The following is a 21931-nucleotide window of genomic DNA, read 5'->3' as shown; positions in this document are numbered from 1 at the left end:
CCTACATCCAAGGAAACAGGACTTCGTACAAGCTTTATAAAAAAACACAATTGTATCAAAGAAATAACTGTATCCACCATCAATTTCTTCTCCTAATGAGAATGATGTGCTTGAATCTATGTATGTGTATGCTTCTATTATGGTTTGGACTGAACCTTATTGAAACTAGACCCCAAATTTTGGCTAGGCATTCAAGGAAGGGGAACACTACTATCAAGAGCCTGTGCCCTTTTTCCAAAGACAAAAGATAGTATTCCTATTGAAGCAAGATGCATCAAATGATGGTAATGGTTGTGGAAATAAAAAATAAACAAATGGATTTAAAACAAGACCTAAAACAGCTAGAGAACTGTGAACAAAACAAACACAGCAGGTAAAGCAGTACCAGAAAGGACTGAGAAGTGATCTGAAACTTAAGACAAGGACTTAAGGCAGCATCTACAAAACATTTCAGCAGATTTGGAGTGTTGTGGCTTGGTTTCTTAGTCTGGAAAAGTGAAGATGTAAGAGGTGACCAGCAACTTGATTGTCATGAACCAGACGGGGAGCCCAGGCTAGTTTTAAGTTAGCTTAAAAGTTGATGAGAGAACAGAGCAGCAGCAAGAACTTAAGGAACTGAAAAACTACGTTAAGAATCAAGTTGGCAAACTATTATGAAGGACTTCCATTTTGCTCTAGAATTGGGCCACCCAGATTATTTGGATAAAACTAACAATTAAAACTCTGCAGTTGTTTTTTGTGTGTTTCTTTTACAGTTTAGCATCTCCTCATAAAACCATTGTGACATTTGCTGGTCACAATGGGAAAGCATGGATTTTAAACATGAAGTATTTCCAGATGGGAAGTACCAACAAGCAGCCAGGCTAGATACATTGGAAAGGACTGGGTCAAAAGAAATCTCATGAGGTTCAACAAGGACAAGTGCAAAGTCCTGCACTTAGGGCGGAACAATCCCATGGACCACTACAGGCTGGGGGCTGACTGAATGGGCAGCAGCCCTGCAGAAAGGGACCTGGGGGTTACAGTGTATAATAAGCTGAATATGAGCCTGCAGTGTGCCCTTGTTGCAAAGAAGGCTAATGGCATACTGGGCTGCATCGGTAGGAGTGTTGCCAGTAGGTCAAGGGAAGTGATTATTTCCCTCTATTCAGCACTGGTGAAGCCATATCTGGAGTACTGTGTTCCGTTTTGGGCCCCCTGCTACAGAAAAGATGTGGACAAATTGGAGAGGGTCCAGTGCAGGGCAACAAAAATGGTGAGGGGGCTGCAGGACACGACTTCTGAGGAAAGACTAAGGGAACTGGGCTTATTCAGTCTAGAGAAGAGGAGACTGAGAGGGAATTTAATAGCAGCCTTCAAATACCTGAAGGGGGGTTCGAAAAAGGATGGTGGTAGACTGCTCAGTGGTGGCAAATGACAGAACAAGGAGCAACAGTCTCAAGTTGCAGCAAGGGAAGTTTAGGTTAGATATTAGGAAGAATTTTCTCACTAGGAGGGTATTAAAGCACTGGAACAGGTTACCCAGAGAGGTGGTGGAAGCTCCATCCTTGGAGGTTTTTAAGACCCGGCTAGACAAAGCCTTGGCTGGGATGCTGTAGTTGGGGATGGTCCTGCTTTGGGCAGGGGGTTAAGCTAAATGACCTCCTGAGGGCTCTTCCAACCCTAATTTTCTATGACTGCTATGATTTCTAAAAAGGAGTTCTTGGGGTTATGTCACAATTTTAATTGTCTGGAGTTGCAAAAACTTTAGCAGACACACACGAAGCCACTCAGAAACCTGGAGAGGTTCTTCTGGATACGTTTTAGTAAAGGGGCATGTGAGGGAAACAAGAAAAAACTAGCTGAGGAGACACAGAAGAAAGCACCAGTGGCGTAACCTTAACAAAAAGCTAAGAGAAAAAGAGTTGGGATAAATGCTGTCTAAAAAAGGCTTAGACCTCTGAAAGGCCCTCAACTGGCCTATTGCTTAATTTTTCCTGTGTTCAGGGAAACAGGACTGCAAATCAACAGGCTGCATCAGAAAAATACTGGTAACTGATTATCAACCATTCTTAGATCAAATTAAAAAGGGGTCATTTCTCAAAACACCTTTGACAGATAATCTGTTTCAACAGGCAAACAGTGTGGATGACTGATTTTCTGTTTCTAATTTACCCAAAGTCTAGGTCATTCTCAAGAAAATGAATAAAAACCAAGCATTATTTTCTTGCGTTTTGCCCACAGAAAAACCTCTCAACCTTTTCAAAGGATAATTTGAATCTTTTATTTAATGTTCTAAATTTAACCACCCCCAATGCCTTTCTCCTATGTTAAAGCGGCATACTTATAACAAGGAATGTATATGAATGATGAAAGAAACCATTTCAGCTAGCAAAACGTTCCCCCTCAAAATGTGTGTGAACATAATGCAAAAACAACAACTATCACCCTTATTAATGCAGCTACTGCTAATTGACAGAAGATTTGCCTCCTAATTAATGTAGCTGGTTTTCAAATCTAGATGTTGCATAATATTTATCAATATGATTGCCCTTCGACTTTTTGTAAGTTTTTTTAATTCTGAAGAATAAGAATGTTCTCCAGCAAAGTCTCAATCCAGCAAGGAAATTTAAGGCTTAGAAAACTAAGCCCTGGATCCTGCAATGAGAACTAGGAATGCTGATCCCTATGTTTTAATGGTTTGTGTTGCAGAGGTTCAGGGCCAGTCCTGCATCCTTCATATAAGGGTCCAATCCTGCTCTAACTGAAGACAATAGGGGTTTTGCTATTTAGGGGTTTTGCTATTAAGGTAATGTGAACAGGACTGTGCCCAAAGTCAACCGCATGGCTCACATAGGTTAGGGGGACAGGACAACCATTTGTAAAATATTCTCTTTTAAAAAAAAAAAGATTATTTTTTTTAAATTCAAGGTTATTTGATTAACTAAACCGTTTACCCGCTAGTTACTAAGGGACCAGTAATGAAAACTCCACTCAGACAAAGCTGACAGGGGAGTAATCATTACCTTTACTTGGGTAAGGTTTATTCCATGGAGCCTTCAGACCTCTTCCTAAAGCCGAAGAAACAGATTTTGTTCACTGTGCTCACTTAAAATTCTTTATTGTACAGCATTCTCAAGGAGTATTCAATTTTGGCTTAGGGAGAATCCCTCTTTCATAGTGAAATAGTTAACTTATCCCATTCCCCAAAAAGTCTTCTGGTCTTCATGGATTTGAACAGGTTTAAAATGCACCCTATGTGCAAGTCTCCAGTGTTGGTGGCAGCATATGTAGCAACCATAAAGTCCTATCTTGTACAAACAAGCTGTTTGTGGACAGTGGGCCTAATAGTCACTTATATATGCTGTACTGGAATCAGGCCCAATATGTTAAAACACAAAAACAAAACTGAAGTCTCAACAGTTATGTTTTTGGTTCATAATTTTAGCAAGGTGTGGTCTAATACTTGCAAGAGTATCAGTTACTCAAAGTGGGCTGAACTGAAGTTGGTTATAACAGAACTGATAGCAGTATTTTTAAAGTGAGGATCTGTTTTTTTCTTTACAGCCTTCTTTGTTTATAAAAAAGAAATCCCAAAATTCCTAATGCTCTCAAAACAGAAGCCAGTGCCTTTCAAAATGAATATGCTTCCAATTGTGAAAATTATTCACAAATTACACTGCAATACTACAAGCACATACCATGCATAACAAAATTCGTGGTAAAAGTGTGTCAGTGAAACTTTGCAAAAAAACCCCAACCGTTTGATCAATAAAGCACACAGGAGTTGTTCAGAACTTTTGCAATGAATAAAACAAACCCCCAAACTTCATGTTTTATATTTACATCTAATAAGATACAGGGATGGATTACTTGGCATTGAGAAAAATACGTCACATTTCTTCCTCCTCATTAAACTTAAGGCAGCAAAATCCAAGCAGTATGGGGCAAGCCAACTATTATAATAGGCAGGAGATACAGACAGACAGCAGTCTCTGTGAAATATAAGTAAGAAAGTGTGATTTAGTCTGGGTGGTTCAAAACCAGTGAAGGGCCGTCTGTGGTTCCGTCTGTTTCCAGAGACCTTGTCTTCTTGTGCAGATCAGAATCTAACCTGGCCTGACTGAGGTGAATGAAACAAGAAAAGGTGCTCCCAATAACAATGTCCCCTGTATTTTCAGTACAACAGTTAATACCTGCTTCAAGCCTTGAAATCCCTTCAGAGCAAAGGGACTGTATACTGTAAAGATAGCACTTTGGGAATGAACTCTGTAGCTCAAGGGTTTGGAAGCAGAAAAAGGATGTTGGCTTTACAGTCACATGGACTAAAAATCAGAAAGATGGAAGCAGATATAACCTCAGTGTGTAATAAGTAAAGGGCTATGCCCATCTCCCTTCTACCCAGCCACTGATTTTCCCCCACCTGCTGGTAAATGCTGAAACCTTGGAAATAGCCATTTGATTTTTCCTGGTGAGGACATGATGTGGTCCAGGATTTATATACCCACATAATAGAGAAACAATCCCTCCAACCCCTGTATGAAAGAAATTATGATTCCAAAATGTTCTACAGAAGTTGCAAAACAAAAGCAATAATTTCACTATCCCTCCTATGACAGTTATTGCACAAATAGCACAGATGGCTTATTCAGCTGGCAACAGACACACACTCTCACACTTGATAATTCTGAGCTCTTCTCTAAATTAAAAAAAAAAAGCATTTCCTGACATGATGTGAAATATCAACAAAGATATTTGTGATGGCTGAGCCCTCAAGGATATCAGTTCTGTAGGTAAAATAAGCTACACTGAATTATTATGAGGTTCTGTCAAATATATTACCTACCCTTTTTTGTGAACACCCATATTTAAGACTGAGCTTGTTTCTACTACCACTCAATTCAATGACAGAGCTACTACTGCCTTAAATGAGAGCAGAACAGAGCCCATGATGTTATTTACAAGGAGAAGTGTTCCAAATTACACTTTCCTTTATACTCCCATGCACATCAGCCTGCTGACTATCCCATCATCTCCATGCATAACACTTATTCACATCAACAGGAGTTGCACCCACACAGCTGATAAGATGGCTGAACAGAAGTTTTGAATTTGGCCCTCAAACTTACAGCCTCACTTGGGAGTGTGGTCTTGGAAATCTTTACTCCAGACCGAAACAGGTCTTGCCATAGACACAATTGCTATGACATTAAGTCCCATTGCTATGACAGAACTTTTTGCACACTGATTTAGAGGAGCTCTGAAGGTACTTACACCACACATCTTCCATATCAAAGAAAGCATCTTAATCCTAATCGTTGTTCAACTGCCTGGCAAATTTTCTACCAGAGACTCTGAGGTTATCTAAACCCTTCTAAAGCCAACACTATCTACAGTCTTACAAGAAGGTATATCAGATCATTCAATTAGAGATGCTGCAGTCAGATTGTCTACTTCAGGAGGTACAAACTAAGATCAAAGGGTTAAGGTGTACTTGAGTTATACTGCTTTAGATTAGATCAGCCTATCACTCACTAATCTACAAGGAATGTGATGACAGGTTTCAGCTGTTCATACTATTCTAGCATTCACTACATCAAAGGAAACTTTTCAACACAGCAATAAGAAAATTCAGCTCTTCAAACAGGGAGCAAGGCCTTAATTTCTTGATCGATAACCCAGTTTATAATTTACTTGTGGTGTTACTATTAAAATTTGTTTCTGATCATGAATCATTTACTAGCATAGTCTATAATAGTCACTATCTCACTGTGCCACATATCAGAATCTCAGGGAAATAAAGAAAAACCAAAATCCCCATTGCTTAAAAAGTTTAAATCACAGATTGCATTTTTTTTCTATATGTTGTTGTTTATTTCAAACAGGATTTAATCCGAGGAAGTTCTGTAGCCTATGTTATACAGGACATCACAGTAGATAAATAAAGTGGTCTATTCTGGCCTATGCTATACATATAAAAAGGAAACTAAGATTTTTATTTAGTTTCCAGCAGAACAAAATTAAAGTAAACAAAAATGAAGTACAACAGGAATAACTTACCAGCATGTGTGAGAAATCCACAATACACTGTAGAATGGCCTTTCTTAACCTGTGGTCTCAAACAATGCTGTTTCTCTTCTTTGCTTCCAGCTGCTAAATCGCAGTGGAAGATAGCTCTTTGTGCATGGGAGGATTTCAAAAATGACAAATACACAGCTCCAACCTCCCATCTCTTTGTGCACTTTACTTAAACACTATATCTTTTTCTTTCTCTACCCCTCATCTGTCTTGCCTATGGTATTTAGTCCTTGATCTTGCTCCCAATCAAGTCTGTGGCTAAAACCAATTGATTTTATTAGTGCAGGGTCAGACTGAAAGTTCTTTGAGCCAGTCTCATTATTAATTTTGTAATGTGCCTAGCATAATGGAGTCACAATTTGAATTGATGCTTCTGGACACTGCTGGATTACATGTAACAAGAAATGCTTTCCTAACAATATTTTTCTGTACAACCAACTGTTGTACTGGCTGGGGATCCTAATTCAGTTGTTTCTGTGAGGGGAGGAAGTATATGCATTGTGCATTCCTACTCGGAGTGAAATATTTTAGTGTCCTTGTTTGACATCATCATAACTCTCTGTATCAAGTGTATATTTTGATGCACATTCACAATGAGCTTAGTTGCATAATTTCCAAGGATATGCCTACAAACTATGCTTCTTTAATTGTACTTTTATAGTTTCCACCTTTGAAGTTTTTAAGACCTGGCTAGACAAAGCCTTGGCTGGGAAGATCTAGTTGGGGATGCTCCTGCCTTGAGCAGTGGGTTGGACAAAATGACCTGCTGAGGTCCCCTCCAGCCCTGATTTTCTATGGTTCTATGAACCTCCTTTCTACGGCACAGTTATCAACATAAAGGTGCTCATCCTGGAAAAGCCTATTTTTGTATTAAATAATTATATTGACATAAATCATCTTGATATCAGTATATCTATGTTTGTGCTTGGGTTTTTACTAACATCACTATTTGGGGGAAGAAATTGCCCTTCAGCTGAACTATTTATATCAGAAAAGCATTTGAGCACAGGGCAGACCTAAAATTATATATTTAACTAGCCAGGGAAGCTGAGAAAGTACAGGGGGAAGCAGACATGAAACCAGGGATTACAAATCCAGTGAGCCCAACCTAACTAATGTGGCAGCCATAATGAGGCACTGGTTTCAACAGCTCCTGCTGGATGGTTTCACACAGAGTGATGTAGTTAGCCTTGTTAATTTGAAGTCAAGTAGAAGGCAGGGTAGATTTGTACCTTATAGATTAACCAAAGTAGGTAGGTACCATGCCAGGAAGTAATCACAAGCCTTAGTGGCCTGAAGCTCACTTCATCAGATGCACTGACCCAGCCAAAAGACCCAGTCTGAAGCACCAGATGTCACACCTTATCTCTGACTGATGTAGATATAGTAATAGACTCCTTTTAGGATGCTTTTTTTAAAGCTCTGGATAACTAATGCCTGCCAACAACAGAGCTGAAAACATACTGTGATGACAAGGCACTTTTTCTGTTACCACAAGGATAATCTTAGAAAAGTCAGTGTTATATACCCCTGCCTGGGAATGACTGACCTCTGTCAGCTTGTGCTAAAATTGAAGTGTCTTGTCATCGCTGTGTTTTTTACCTGAAGAATTGACAGGTACTATTTACCACTAGGTAAAAAGCACCACAGTCTGGGTGTGGATGTTCACAGCAATTTAACCACTCATAAATGTCAGTAATTGGAAACTGCTTCACAGCTGCTTCAGGTCAGAGGTGTTCAAATGTATAGAGCCCTGGCCGTTCAGGCAGAACAGTACCTTTTAGGCACTGAAATGCTGTTGCTCCAACACCAGGGAGGGGGATAAGTGAACACCCAGCCTAACATTAGTGAACAAAGGGCAAATGGAGGGGAATGATCTGTGGCTGAGGCTGTTTTCACTTTTCTGCTTTCCTTTCTCTCTCAAATGTAAGTTCAGTAAAGTTCAGTACCCTGCACTTTACCTACCTCTCCAGTGCACTTGCTGGATTTGGGTTGCCTGGGAGCAGGAGGGTGCCTGAACCCATCTTTTTGGGTTTCTAGGTGCTAAAGGGATATAATGAGGGGCTGTGGTAGAGTAGAGAGCTGGTTGTTAGAAAGATAGTTTTTACTGAACAAAAAGCGCAACAGAAATCATTGATAAAAAGTGCCAACAAAAAATTTTAAAAATAGACTGCAGAGTTCTGGCTCTGTGCAACAGCAACGACTTACAGCACTCGGGGCAGAGGGAAAGGGGGAAGGGAGCAGGGAGGTGATGAGGAGACATGCAGTGGGGGATGTCTGGAGGGCAAACCAGGCCTGTGCCATAGAGGGCACAGACAGAAATGACATTTGTTGCATAATCAGCCCCCTGAAAGTACTCTACAGCCATGCCGTGACACACATGCATGGCTGCAGAGTGCTTTAAAGTGGCTGATTGCACAACAAATTAACCCTCATCAAATGAGGAACCAGATGAAGTGCTCCACTTTGGAGTACCTTAAGGAACAATCAGGGCTGTCTGCAGGAAGAGGGGGGAAGGAGAGGAGAGCAAGCTACGGGCTGGGGTTTGCCCAGCCTGAGCTGAAGGGGGTGGGTGGATTGGAACCCCCATCCTCACGGCCCCCCACCAGCCCTCCACCATCCAACTCAGGTTGGGCAAACCCCAGGCCATGGCTTGCTTCTTCTCCCCTACCCCCCGCCTCCCTTCCTGCAAACAGCCGCAGAGCTGGGGGAAAGGGGCAGCTTCTTGGCTACAGGCAGGCTCTATTCCATTCCCCCCCCCCCAACAGGCAAACGTCTGTTGGATCAGTGGGTGGGGTGCTCTAATTCATGGCACTTTACATAAGTGCCAGGGGCCTGCAGCTGTGTCAGCACTCAGATTCCTTAGTCACTTCTAACTCATGGTGCTTTATGTAAAGTACCTTAGTCACTACACAGTTCGCAGTGAACTGGTTCAGAAGAATTTTACTGATTTTTGACCATTCCAGGAAGCTCTCAACTGGTTTAACAGGCTTGTACATCTGTCTGCTTCAAGTTTAAACTGCATTTAACCAGTCTGTGTTAACGCGTATCCATACCCCATGTCCCAGGGGAACAAAAATGGAGGCTCCAGAATGACCTCCCATGGCAGGACCCAAGGAAGGGACAACATGCCCGGGGAAAGGGGGAAAGAGCCCTGAAAAGAAGAAACACTTACCTCCCGCAGGGAAGAGTGAGCCGCGCCGAGGAGAGCCACCGGCGCAGTTTATCAGCCGTGTTTATTGCCGGCTGGCAGCAACGCCAGCAGATGACGTCATAAAAAAACACCGCCCAGCGGATTTAAAAGCCGACGGCAGGGAAATGGCAGCAGAAGTGGTTGGGATGCTGAGGGGTGAAGGTGCTCCCCAGTCAACATCCCAGAGAAGCCGACGGCCCCGGCAGGGGCGAGACGGAGATCCCTTAAAAGGGGCTCTCTCCACGCTGGTGGGCCTACCACATTGATTGTCAGGACAGCCGAGGAAGAGGGACAACGTTGCGGGACCGGAGACAGTCTAAGATGGTGGACCCGTGAGTGGGGTGGGCAGAAGCCTACACCCAGACCATCTCATTGTTTTTTCTTCTTCTTTTTTCCTTTTCTTGACCTATCCTATCTTGGAGAGCTCACAGAGGGTGACCCAGGAAAGACCCTCTACAGGTCCAGAGCCACAGAGAAAGATCAAGGCCAGATTGGGCAAGAGCCTCAGAGGAGGGGCGAGAGCGAAGGCGGAGATAATTGTACACCCCATGATCATTGGGAGTAGGCGAACTGAGGAGCGGGCCAAAGACTCATCATCCAGCGGCCTGGAAGGTTGGCACTTGGTTGGGGTGTAGGGGAGGTGGAGCCCCAAGAATACCCCCGGTGAGGGACACCAGGAGTAGCAAGAAACCCCAGGAGGGACCCCACTCCAGGAACATAGAGAATGAACCCGTGGCAGGCGACTGTCAGGGCTCCCCTCAGGGTGCAGTGTAACCCAACACATAAGTTCTGGGGATACACCCCTCAAGCGGGGCTGGGAGAAAGCTCAAAAGCTGCCCATGATCATCTATACGAAGTCCAACGGGGGCACCCCATATTAGCTGTATAAACAAGTCTTTTCATAGACAGGGGAGCTGGGCAAGAGCAGAATGCTGTCAGCTGTGATCAGGATAGGTCAATATAGTATCTTTGTTCTCTTAGGACTTGTTTATACAAAGAAATTGTTGGCAAGACTACATCAGTAATTTTGCCACTCGACCTATACCAGAATCAACTGTCCCATGTGGAAACTCTGTTCTGGACTAAGGTGGTCTTACTCCAAAGTAATATGAGCTGGTTCTTTTTCTGTCCTGTAACTTAAGCAGGAAGCCTATTTAAATTAGTATGTAGTGAAATGCAAGGTTAGAAAAGCCTACATATGCATGTATGTTGTTTGTTTTTAAAAAATCCTTCTATGACATAGAACTACTTTAAGAACGCTGTTGATCAACATAGCTGTAGCTGCAGGTTCCCAGCGGGAGGAAACGCAAGTGCCTCAAAACCAGTCAGATCATCAGGGGAGCTGGTGTACTTGGATCCCAGGTTCTCAATAACAGATTTTGGAGACTCTATCCCACAACAGGTAAGACTAAGAGGCCTTTCCTGTCTGGAGAGAAGGAAAAAGGAGTGGGTTCAGAGTGACCTACAAGGGCACATAGTGAACAAATTAGCTATTGAATTAATTCTTCACCCTCTGTGTGTGCATCTTCAGACAGCCCCAAGTTCAGCAATGCCTGAATTTTGCCAAACCACTTTAGTGCCTTTCTCTGAACGTCACCCAGCTCATGTGACTCATGGGTCCCACTGAAGTTAATTTAATGTCTTTTTTTAGCGATGTGAATCAACATTTATTGACTATTCGCGAACTGTTCCACCTGCCCACCTTCTCATGGGGCCTGATGCAATAATATGCAGATCCTAGGGGAGAGGATGAAGAAATCTAAAGGCTGCAGAGGCTCTTAATAGCTCTTTAATGCAATTTACTGGAGGATGTTATTCTAGCAGAATTTCACCCAACACTGAAAGCTAACATGAGTTGCTCTTACTTAAAACACTTATTGTTTTTTTGTTTATCTGAGCATGGAGAGAGAGAGAGTGCAGGATGCCAATTTATTGCAACACGTGCATATACACAGACACAAAATATTGCTGGCTTAATATTTAGGAAGAGCAACTGAAAAGAGGAATAAAAAAGATTTAGTGACTACCCCCTGTCTTCTAAAGACAAACCGTATTTTACATAAAGACAGATAAAATAGGTTAGGAAGTCCCAATTTGACACACAAACAGTCATCCTCATGAATCTATGCGCATGATGCTTTTTCACAATGCATGCAAAGTAAAAGACAAGGCATTTTGTTCTGCAGATTAACCTTAAAGATGAGAGCGCCTTTGGGTAAAACTAATGAAACAACTGTCATTATTATATTTGCCTGCAAAATACTACAATCCTGCTTTCTCATCAGAGGCCCAGTTCTTTACCTTTGACTTGCATTCAGATTTCTAAAGATAAAACCATCCTGTATATATAAAATATAAAGGTAACTTAACTTATATAGCTGACTAATTTCTTCATAAATCATCATAAAGCCTAACCTCTTCTACATTTCTCTAGATTACACAAATTAGAACCATCCAAAATAATTTAATTAAAGCATTAATCTGACAGTATCTCTTTACAGTCTCTCCCATTCCTTCTCTTGCTTAAAGCAATGTAAAATAGGTCACTTGAATCCTGTGGCACTCCAAGACTTATTTTTGCATCAGCCTTAATTAAAGCCCATTGCATTTCGGCAACAGCTGCTATGAAATTATGTGACAAAGTACTCTGACAAGTCTTAGAACCAGAATATTCAATACATCACCTTAATTAAAAATGATTTTTTTTTTCAAATAGTAAGAGCAGTATAGAATGTGACTTAAGTCTGCTTGATAATCTATCCCATGCTATGCAAAAGCTTTGTTTTTCTTGCCTTTGATGACATCAGGTAGCTCTTGCTGGTACATTTGCACCCCAGTAAATGTGTTTTCATGTATAACTATATTAATCCGTGTGACATTTAAGTGTTAATATTGTCCTAATTTTACAGATAGGGAACACAGATATAGAAAACCTACATGCCTTGTCAAAAGTCACCTGAAAAATCCAGAATGACAACTCATAGTTGCTGATTCTGAGTCCTATGCCAAGACCTCACTGTCTTCATGAATCAGTGCTTTGTTGTTGGCCAATTTCCTGTGTTTCCAGCACCCAAGTGAGTTCTGAACATGCTGCAGGAGGGCTAGGAAATCCCTTGAATGCAGACCCCAAAGTTCAATGGAACTTCTGGGTTATCTGGATGGTCATCACAGGTCAAGTTTAAGAGTTTTCAATGTAAATGGTCAGTGAGCGTGGGCCTGGGGAGAGTCCTAAATAGCAAAGTAGATATACCTTATGACCTGCACCTAAAACACATTTTGAAAGGACTTCAGGGAATGTATTCTGAACGTTTCCTTTATTACAGCTACTACTGTTGCTTTCTTTATTTGCAGCACTACTGTTTATATACCCAAGCTGTACACAGTCTCACATATGCTTTATCAGTTCACAATCACACCTGGCTGTGTTGAACATGTACTCTCATAGGAAGCAATACTATGGTTTGAGAAGAAACCGAAGCACCTTGCAGGCACAATAGTGAGGAAGAGGAAGGGCCACGCCGAGGCCCAGATTTCAGCTCGTGCTTCATTTGGAGGACTGGGAGTGTCTCTGAGGAAGGAGAAGTTGGTGGGGCCAAAACAGCCTCTTTTCTTCTTTCTGAATTTGGGGGCAGCTGGGACGGTTGTAGCCCGAGCATGAAGAAGCCAGCAGTCCCGGTGCCTATTGTTGCGTGTCTTGGGCTGCGCATGATGCTGGGAGGCAAAAGGGGAACGTTTCTGGCTGCATATGGCTTCTTCTTGCAGGGCACAGAGCCATCAGCCAAGGATTTAATTTTTTTTTTTTTTTTTTTTTTTTTTTTTTTAATGTTGGCTGTGGGTGGGCAAACCTATGTATGTTAGTGTGGTCATCTGGTAGGAAGGCATTATGAGAGGGCTAAGTGTTGCTCTTGAGGGCTAGTGTTGTGGTGTGGTTTCTGTGGTCTGAACCAACAGATTAGGAGTTCAAGCCCATGTGTCACAACTGTACCTTCCCCACACCTGGTGACAGCTAGTATTTTTTTTTCCACCACAACACATGGAAGCTGCCACGGGCCCCAGGACCAATTGGACTAGTGGCAAGGCTCTCGGGTGCAAAAGTGGAGGCCTCAGCCCGTGCTTCATTCGGAGGACTGGGAGTGTCTGTGAGGAAGGGGAAGTTGGTGGGGCCAAAACGGCCTCTTCTGTTCTTTTTTAATTTGGAGTAGCCAGGGGGTTTGTGGCCCAAGCACAAAGAAGCCAGCAGCCCCGGTGGCTATTCTTGTGTGTCTTGGGCTGTGCATGATGCTGGGAGGCAAAAGGGGGATGTTTCTGGCTGCATATGGCCTCTTCTTGCAGGGCACAGGGCCATCAGTCAAGAGTTTAATTTTTTTTCTTTTGTTTTGTTCTGTTATTTTTTTGTTTTGCGTTTTTTTTAAATGTGGGGTGGGGGTGGACAAACCTATGTATGTTAGTGTCATCATCTAGTAGGAAGAGGGCAAGGGCTGCTTTTGACGGCTGGTACTATCATGTGGTTTTTGGTCTCTAAACCAGCAGGTTGGGAGTTCAAAGCCAGATGTCACTGTGTACTTTCCCCTGCCCTGGTGAGTGCTAGTATTTTTTTTCCACCACGACACATGGAAGCTGCCATGGGCCCCAGGACCAATTGGACTAGTGGCAAGGCTCTGGGGTGCAAAACTGTAGGCCTCGGCGTGGCATGCCGAACCCCAAATGGGTTTGGCATGCTACGCCAAGGCCCAGATTTTGGCCCATGCTTCATTCGGAGGACTGGGAGTGCCTGTGAGAAAGAGGAAATTGGTGGGGCCAAAACGGCCTCTTTTGTTCTTTTTGTATTTGGGGGCAGCCGGGGCGGTTGTAGCCCAAGCATGAAGAAACCAGCAGCCCCGGTGCCTATTGTTGTGTGTCTTGGGCTGCACATGATGCTGGGAAGCAAAAGGGGGGACGCTTCTGGCTGCATATGGCCTCTTCTTGCAGGGCACAGAGCCATCAGTCAAGGATTTAAATTGTAAATGTGGGGTGTGGGTGGGCAAACCTATGTATGTCAGTGTGATCATCTAGTTGGAAGGGATTATGAAAAACCAGGTGTTCTTCTTGAAAGCTGGTGTTGTGGTATGGTTCTGTAGTCTGAACCAGCAGGCTGGGAGTTCAACCCCATGTGTTAGCTATGTACCATCCCCTGCCCTGGTGAGTACTAGTATTTTTTTTTTCCACTGTGACACATGGAAGCTGCCATGACCAATTGGACTAGGTGCAAGGCTCTGGGGTGCAAAAGTACAGGCCTCAGCATGGCATACCGAACCACAAAGGGGTTCACATGTCAGGCCGAGGCCCAGATGCTCGGGCCTCAGCACGTGCTTCATTCAGAGGACTGGGAGTGTCTGTGAGGAAGGGGAAGTTGGTGGAGCCAAAACAGCCTCTTTTGTTCTTTTTGAATTTGGGGGCAGCCGGGGGGGTTGTTGCCTGAGCACGAAGAAGCCAGCAGCCCCAGAGGTTATTGTTGTGTGTCTTGGGCTGCGCATGATGCTGGGAGGCAAAAGGGAAACGTTTCTGGCTGCCTATGGCCTCTTCTTACAGGGCACAGAGCCAACAGTTAAGGGCTTAATTTTTTATTTTTTTTAAATGTGGGGTGTGGGTGGTCAAACCTATGTATGTTAGTGTAGCCATCTGGTAGGAAAGGACTTGGAAGAGGCCAGCACTTGCTCTTGAGGGTGTCACAACCCAAAGTTGTGGTTTTTGTTTGTGTGTGTGCTTCAGCACCACTAAATTATTTTCCCGCTATTTGTCACTTTCTTTGCACAGTAGAGTTCTCTGCTGCGAGAGAGAACTCTGGTGCAACGGGGGATTTCCCGCCAAATTACAGCTTCTTTGCAGGGTGCATTTCTTTTGCATACGAGTGATACACGCTGCAAAGGAGTTCCCGCCATTTGTATTCGGATTTGCGCCATATTATTGGCCAATTCCTAATATAGGCACACGTGGCGGCTAGCGATTGGCTTGCTAGCCGTACAAAAGGCTTGGGTAGTTTCCACCCAAACCGGAGGAGGGAGGAAAAGAGAGAGATTCTGTGTGAAGATCTCCAAGCGCTGCGGACCCTCGCGGACCCAACGCGCCTCCCCTAAGCAGGCAATAGAGGCAATAGAACCGAACCTACGGAGCTTTCGCCTCTAGCCTCTCCCCGTCGCCGATTACAATCCCAGACGTATCCCTTTCCTGTAACCTCGGACCCGTGGAGCCTAAGCAACTCCGGGGAACCTTTCGAACCTCGAACCAGACCCGCGGAGTCTGAACAACTCCGTGGGAGCAATCGAATTTGTCGTGTTCCTCTAGCGAGGATCTAAGCGGGAGCTGTGCCTGGAAACCTGTCCACCAATACCATCTTTGGGTGTAAGTAAACAATCTTTTCAATCAACCATTACGCCTCCGTAACTAATTCTAGCTCGCGCGTAGCAAACCGCGCCGCCGGTTCTCTCCAACCCCGCGTGCTCGGGCTGCTGGCCACAGCCCGCATGCGCGAAGACGGGCCCGGCTCGCCCCTGGCCCGCACATGGTGGCGGGATCGGGGCCCAGCCCGCACAGAGGGATGGTGTTGTGGTGTGTTTTCTAGACCAGCAGGTTGTGAGCTCACGTCCGGGTGTCACTCTTTCTCCAAGAGCTCTAACCCTGCCTGATATTTACCATCCACCACTAATCTCTTAAAGCTGTTTATGAAGAATAGCTTTTATTTTACCTTGGCATAGACCCGACTGGACTGAAATGAATGTCAGTTTGGTCACCAAAGGAGACTATCCCTAAACAAACTGAACACTGCACTAGCAACAGTCTCAGTATATTTTCCAGCCAAGTGCACTGCACAAATAGTGGGCATGATTCTGGAGATTTCAAGACAGTTATACTAATGGTACACTTGGTCAATTATGCTTGCCAAGCAGCTTTACCTTTGTGCTTGGAAATAAAATGTGATGATTTTCCTGTCTTTGCCAGCCTCTCTATGCAAACATATTCAAACAAAACTCTTATCGTAGGTGAAGGAGAAAGAGATCTGTGGAATTCCCCTGTTGATTAATGGGTAACTTATTGTCAGCTAGATAACAAGGAAGCCAAGCCCTGTACTAGAGGCTAGATAAATCTGTATCATAAAAAAATCTTTTGTTTTATAACAACAGCTGTTGTGAGGTTGAGAAATGACAAATAAATCCAAAATCAAACCACACACCTTGCAGGAGAACATTCCCAGTGTTATAAACAGCAACAACTCAAATTCTCAAAAGCTCAAATTCTGACCAAACCTACAGTACTGGACATCAGTGAAGTTACTGAAGATTTACAGAGCTTGTAATCCTGACTTGTCTTACGTGCAAAGCAAAGCCCTGTTAAGCAACAGCTAATAAATAACCTCAATAAATTCCCCTACATTTATATTTATGGAGTATCAGAAAGCTAGCACTTACACAAAGCACATGTAAGGATGAGATTTTGCAAAACTGTGAAAACAGTTATTTTTATATCTGCAAAAACTAGCCAGTCATGTTCACTATTTTCAATAACCTTCCATCCCTCCACCTAAATCAGTATTACAACACCACCATATACAATCATCCATATGGCAATATATATTTTATTTTTGTATATATTGCACCCCTTTTGACACAAATCAAGTGCCATTAAGGAAGAAAGAGTACATTTCAATGGAAGTTATTTTGAAGGCATACCAGGTTTAGGTTTTGGGTTGTTGTTTTTTTTTAAAAAGTACCAGTCTTTAATAATATTTTTGTAACTTCTTGTGATGTCTTGTTTCCTTCTCTATTCTGTTTGTATGGCAAATACATAATCAGTATCAAAACCGTTAATAAGAAAGCAAAATAATTTTGCTAACACCCTAACATTAATTTATTTACAAACTGTACGGAAACAAAGGCAGCATAACCATAGCAGAAGGGCAGACATGATGTGGAGAAATGATGGAAGTTTCATTGCCTAAGCCATTTCAAATCTACTTCATTGGACCAAATGCTAGTTCATACACTGGAAAGAACAGTCCTACACTCAAGGACAGATATCTTACAACTTGACCCAAGCTGTCCAAGCTATGATAGTGACTATCCATCAACCACACCTTTCTTCCAGGTCTGTTGCTGTGACAGTGTGATGCCCTGGAGGTGTGTTGCTGTCTTTCTTTCCAGTGCCACTGTCAAACAGCAAGATAATGCTGCACCTTGGATAGCAGAGGGTAAGTTGAAGATTTCTGAGAACAGGCTGTTTGGTTATGCTCACGGCTTGTTTTCCATACAACAGGAAGAGGAGGGAGAGGCAACATGACCTCACATGAGGAATTGTCTTTCCCTTCCTCTAAGCATCACAACATAACATTCAAATCTTCACCACTATATTGTCTCACTAATGGAGGAACTGTCTTTTTGGTCTGTGTTCATATGTATCTCATACAGCAGGATCCTGGTCCATGAATAGGGCTTCTAGGCACTTAAGAGGAAGAGAAGGATAAACAAACCACAGGAATAGTCAGGGGTTACAGTGCCTTTAACCTCTATACCACCTATTCTCAGAACAAATGAAAGTCTTTACCGTTGGATGGCTGCCAATAGTCTGTATGAAATGTTAATGGACTTAGTCCAGTTGCTAGTGGTCAAGTGTCCAGTCACATAAATCACTATCACTGTTGGCACTGTGGATGGCACCCTCAGCAAGAGTCCACCAGATGAACTGACATGAAAATTAAATCAGGTCAGGTTTGGCAGAGTGATGGTGACAGAGAGGACAAAGAGGCTTCCACTGCTCCAGATCAGGGCGAACATATCTTGCAGATGCAAATTAACACATGCTACAAGACTTCTTTGTCATTAGGGTAATAACTAGCAAAACTACCCCATCCAATACCTCCCTTATCTATTCTAGCCAATTACTGGACCAAGCTACATTCCCTTTCCTCCCCCACAAAAACCTTCAAAACAAATTGTTATTGTTTGAATTATTAAGTAAGGGATTCACACTAAACATATCATTATTGCACTGCTATAATATGAACTGACTGCCAGTTAATGGGACGGAAAGTTTCCATTATGAACACTCAGTGAAGGAGTAGAGTTCTGAAGGGGTTCTGTATTTACTCACTGGGCTACTGAAATGGATGACTTGTTTGTATTAGCTGTAAATATAGAACTATTAACTATTTCAAACACTTCATGCCAAACTGTATCAAACCACATACCTGTTACCATGTTACTGAACTGAAAATAAACATTACAGAGGAAAAGACCAAAGGGAGCAAATACACAATAAACCTTCAGACAAGAACATAGTGCCACGTCTTCCTATACAAAGTAAAAGTAAAAATTCCACTACTGGCACTGCTGAAGCATAAAAATATAGCAATTATATTTAAAGCCCTCTGATGTCTATCATTAAAAAACAAATTTAGATGAACAGTTACACTCTGATTGTCTTCATGGCAATATGAGCTGTCACTTTAAATAAGAATATGGAAATTTATAGGTCACATGCATAATTAATTAGCCAGGAGAAAACTAAAAGAACCATCAAAGAATATACTGATGCCTTTCAAAACTTAGGTGGAAGAAGGAGATGTGCCCTCTCCTTATCCCCTGTTAATGCACAGACAAGCCATTGGCCTGAAGTTTTGACTGCCTGCGCCTCAAAGGACAGTCTATAATTATCAATATCCTGTATGTTGTTTGGTGCAGCGCCCTTTGAAAAAAAAGAACTATTTCTAACTAAAGCAATGTATTGCAGGACTCCCTGGCTGTGTCCAAATGAGCATGGACATTGTGCCAGTGCTACTTGTCCCCAGGGAATGCCCACGACACGTGTGCTCTCGCAGGCGGCAAGTTATCCGGGCTGGGGTTGGGGTGGCAAATGTGCTGGCCCTAGCAGCTTTACCCAGGATCTGGGGACCTTGAGGAGCTGCAGCCATGGTGCTCCTGCAGCTGGCAGCCTAGCTGGCAGCCAGTGTGGCTCTGGCCTGCCAGACTCCAGTTTTAGGCTCTGGCCTGCCAGACTCCAGTTTTAGGCGAAGCGCACTGCCACCATCTGCACCAACCCGCCTTTTTTTGGCATGGGTTTTTTCGATCCCGGGATATCCCTGGGTCAAACCCGCCCCCCACTGCAAAGTAGCAATGCCTGCATGTGCAGTGTGTGGCACCACAGAGCCATCTGCAGTGTCACATACCACACATCTGCACTTGTTTGGACGTGGCTCCCTGTGTCTACCCATGGGCCACAGTAGGACTCCCTATGCTTATCTACAGGACACAGCTACCAGCAGGAAGTCTAAGCCAGCTAACCCTTCCTGAAATGATTACAAGATCTTTCTTTCAAAACAGAGGGTTATTTAAAAAATATAAATATATCTTTATTAATTTAGCCATGTTATTCTGCTTCAGCCTTCTTCCAAAGCGTGAGTACATGTCCTCCCTGGATGCGGCTCACAGCCTGGCACTGTCCTGATTTCAAAAAGTAGGACAGCGTGAACTAATTTGCTCTGGGGGCAAAGGTAGGCACAGCTGCCCTCAGCCCTGCCGAGACTGATGCTGGCTCTGCCTGACTGTGGGTGAGAGCAAAGCCATGCCCTGCACTCGGTGGGTGCCCTGGTTGCTCCAGGCAAGCCAATGCCCCTCTGCTGTGCCACCAGCCCACGCACCACAGTACTCTGCGATGGCAGAATCTGGGTGCGAATTAAGGGGAAGCTCAGGGGGAGCTGAGCCCCCCCCCTTAAGAGACAAGAGCCCCTGTAAGATTTAAAAATCAAAACTGGGGGGGGGGTCTCCCACTGGACCGACCGCTCCTTCACTTGGGTGGACTTGTTAATCAACAAATCAGTTTCATTTCTTTTTTTGCAGACCTCCATAAGGTGGTCAGGTTAATTAATGAACCGGTTTAATTTTTTTTTTTTTTGCAGCTCCCCGCAAAGTGGACTTGTTAATCAATGGCCCACTTTAATTTTTTTGCAGACCCCCATAAGGTGAACAGGTTAATTAATGAACCGGTTTGATTTTTTTTTTATTTTTTTTGCAGCCCCCCGGCAAGAGCCAAAGTGTGATTCAAGCCCTGGTTAGAATACAAGGAGGCACCGGGCTCCGTCTTGCGTATGTCCTTTTAAAGGAAATATTCCCTTTATTTACTTTTCAAGCCCCGCCGGGATGGCTGTCTCGCCTTGTCAGCAGGCGGCAGGGTCCCCAGCCCCAGCGCACATCTGGACAGGCTCCCCCCGCCCCGGGGGCTGCCCCTGCGCCAGATGTTGGGGAGCCCCAGCCCACACCTGCTGCGCCGGCCTCCCCCTGCCCTGCCCTGCCCGGGCGCCCCCGCCGCACGCACCGCCACGGAGCCGGACGAGGAGGCGATGAAGACTCGGATGACCATCCTCCCGCCGGGCGGGCAGGCGCGCAGCAAGCCCCGCTGTCCAGGCGGCTCAGCAGCAGCCCGCGCGGGGCATGGCGAACCCGGGACGGCCCCTTCGCCTCGGCAGCTGCAGCCGCAAGTGCCGCCGCAGCGCCCCAGCCGCCCTCACATAAGCCGGAGCCGGCTCCCACTGGCAGGAGATGAAAGCAAGAGGCGGGAAAGGTGGGGCAGGGATCCCTGGGAGTTGTAGTTCTCCGCCTCCCGTCGTGGGGCTGCTCCCCTCCGGGCCCCAGGCTAGATGCCGGGCCCAGCTGGGCTCCTGGGGACGGGGCAGTCCCAGCAGACACCTGCTTTGCTCCCCCCCGGTCTCTCCCTCCGTGTACCGGGGACAGGAATAGGCTGCTTGGCGAGACGGGCACCCAGTCTTCAACAGGAGTGGGGTGTTCAGCTCCCCTCCCTAAAAACGCCCACAAAAACAAAGTTGGACACCCACATTGATTGATCATAGATAAAAAGGTGCCAGCCCAAGGATCTAGATGTGCTGGCAAATCTGTCAATACCATAAAGAACATGGGCGACTGGTGCCACCGTAGTGCCCGCCCCCCCCCAGCGACCAGTCAGCGATCAATGTCACCAACCGGGGGTCTCCTTGCGATGACTTGGAAGTGGCCATGGGATTCTTGGAAGTGGCCATGGCACTACATCCTCTGTTCCCACTTCCCGGCAGGAGCTTGCAGGGGGGGTACTGGCACTCCCGCCTGCCCCCTCTGCCCATCACCTAAGCAGAGAGTGCGGCCAGTCAGGGGGTGCACCAGCGCTGTCAGGGGGTGCATGTGCACCCCTGTGCACCCCCTACTCATCGCCATGGGTAAAGAATACAGGGAACAACAGAGTAAATGCACTTTTGAAAGTGTTGCCTGCGGTGCCTAACAATTTAAGTCTGTGCTGCTGTTAAACTACATAGGCAGTGCAGACACAAGTTACAGAAGTTGTTTTGAAATATCTTCATCTGAACCCTCATGCAGTTTGAACCCTCACTGCATGTCAGAGAAGGGCACCCTTGAAAGGACCTCAGTGCACCCTAGCTGAGAATCACTGGTCTAAAATAAAGACTGATCCTCCATTTCATGGAGCTTGGGAACAGATTCTCAGTCTAAAAAATTAAAGCACAGTCCTACTTCATCCAATTATTCAGACTCTAGATTTGTGGATTTGCCTCCCTTGACTCACATGAGTAATCCTATTGAAATCAATAGGAATTGCTTATGTAAGTGAAGTTGGGTACAGGCTTAAGGCTGCAGGATGGGACCAAATTCT

The 21931-nt window shown here is 44.5% G+C and overlaps 1 protein-coding gene across 1 annotated transcript in view; it reads right to left on the bottom strand.

Annotated features, from left to right (window-relative positions):
* SH3BGRL2 (SH3 domain binding glutamate rich protein like 2) overlaps window positions 1-20786 on the bottom strand; it is a 62300-nt gene extending 41514 nt beyond the window's left edge. The window contains exon 1 of the mRNA XM_006271787.4: window positions 20591-20786. Within this exon, the coding sequence (XP_006271849.1) occupies window positions 20591-20635 (45 nt within the window). The 5' untranslated portion in view covers window positions 20636-20786. The remainder of the gene's footprint in view (window positions 1-20590) is intronic.
* Between the last annotated feature and the right edge of the window lie 1145 nt (window positions 20787-21931).

The sequence above is a fragment of the Alligator mississippiensis genome, chromosome 1 (genome assembly GCF_030867095.1).
Source record: "Alligator mississippiensis isolate rAllMis1 chromosome 1, rAllMis1, whole genome shotgun sequence".
NCBI classification, from domain to species: Eukaryota; Metazoa; Chordata; order Crocodylia; family Alligatoridae; genus Alligator; species Alligator mississippiensis.
The sequence above is the reverse complement of the archived record's forward strand: the minus strand, read 5'-3'. Positions and strand labels throughout refer to the sequence as shown.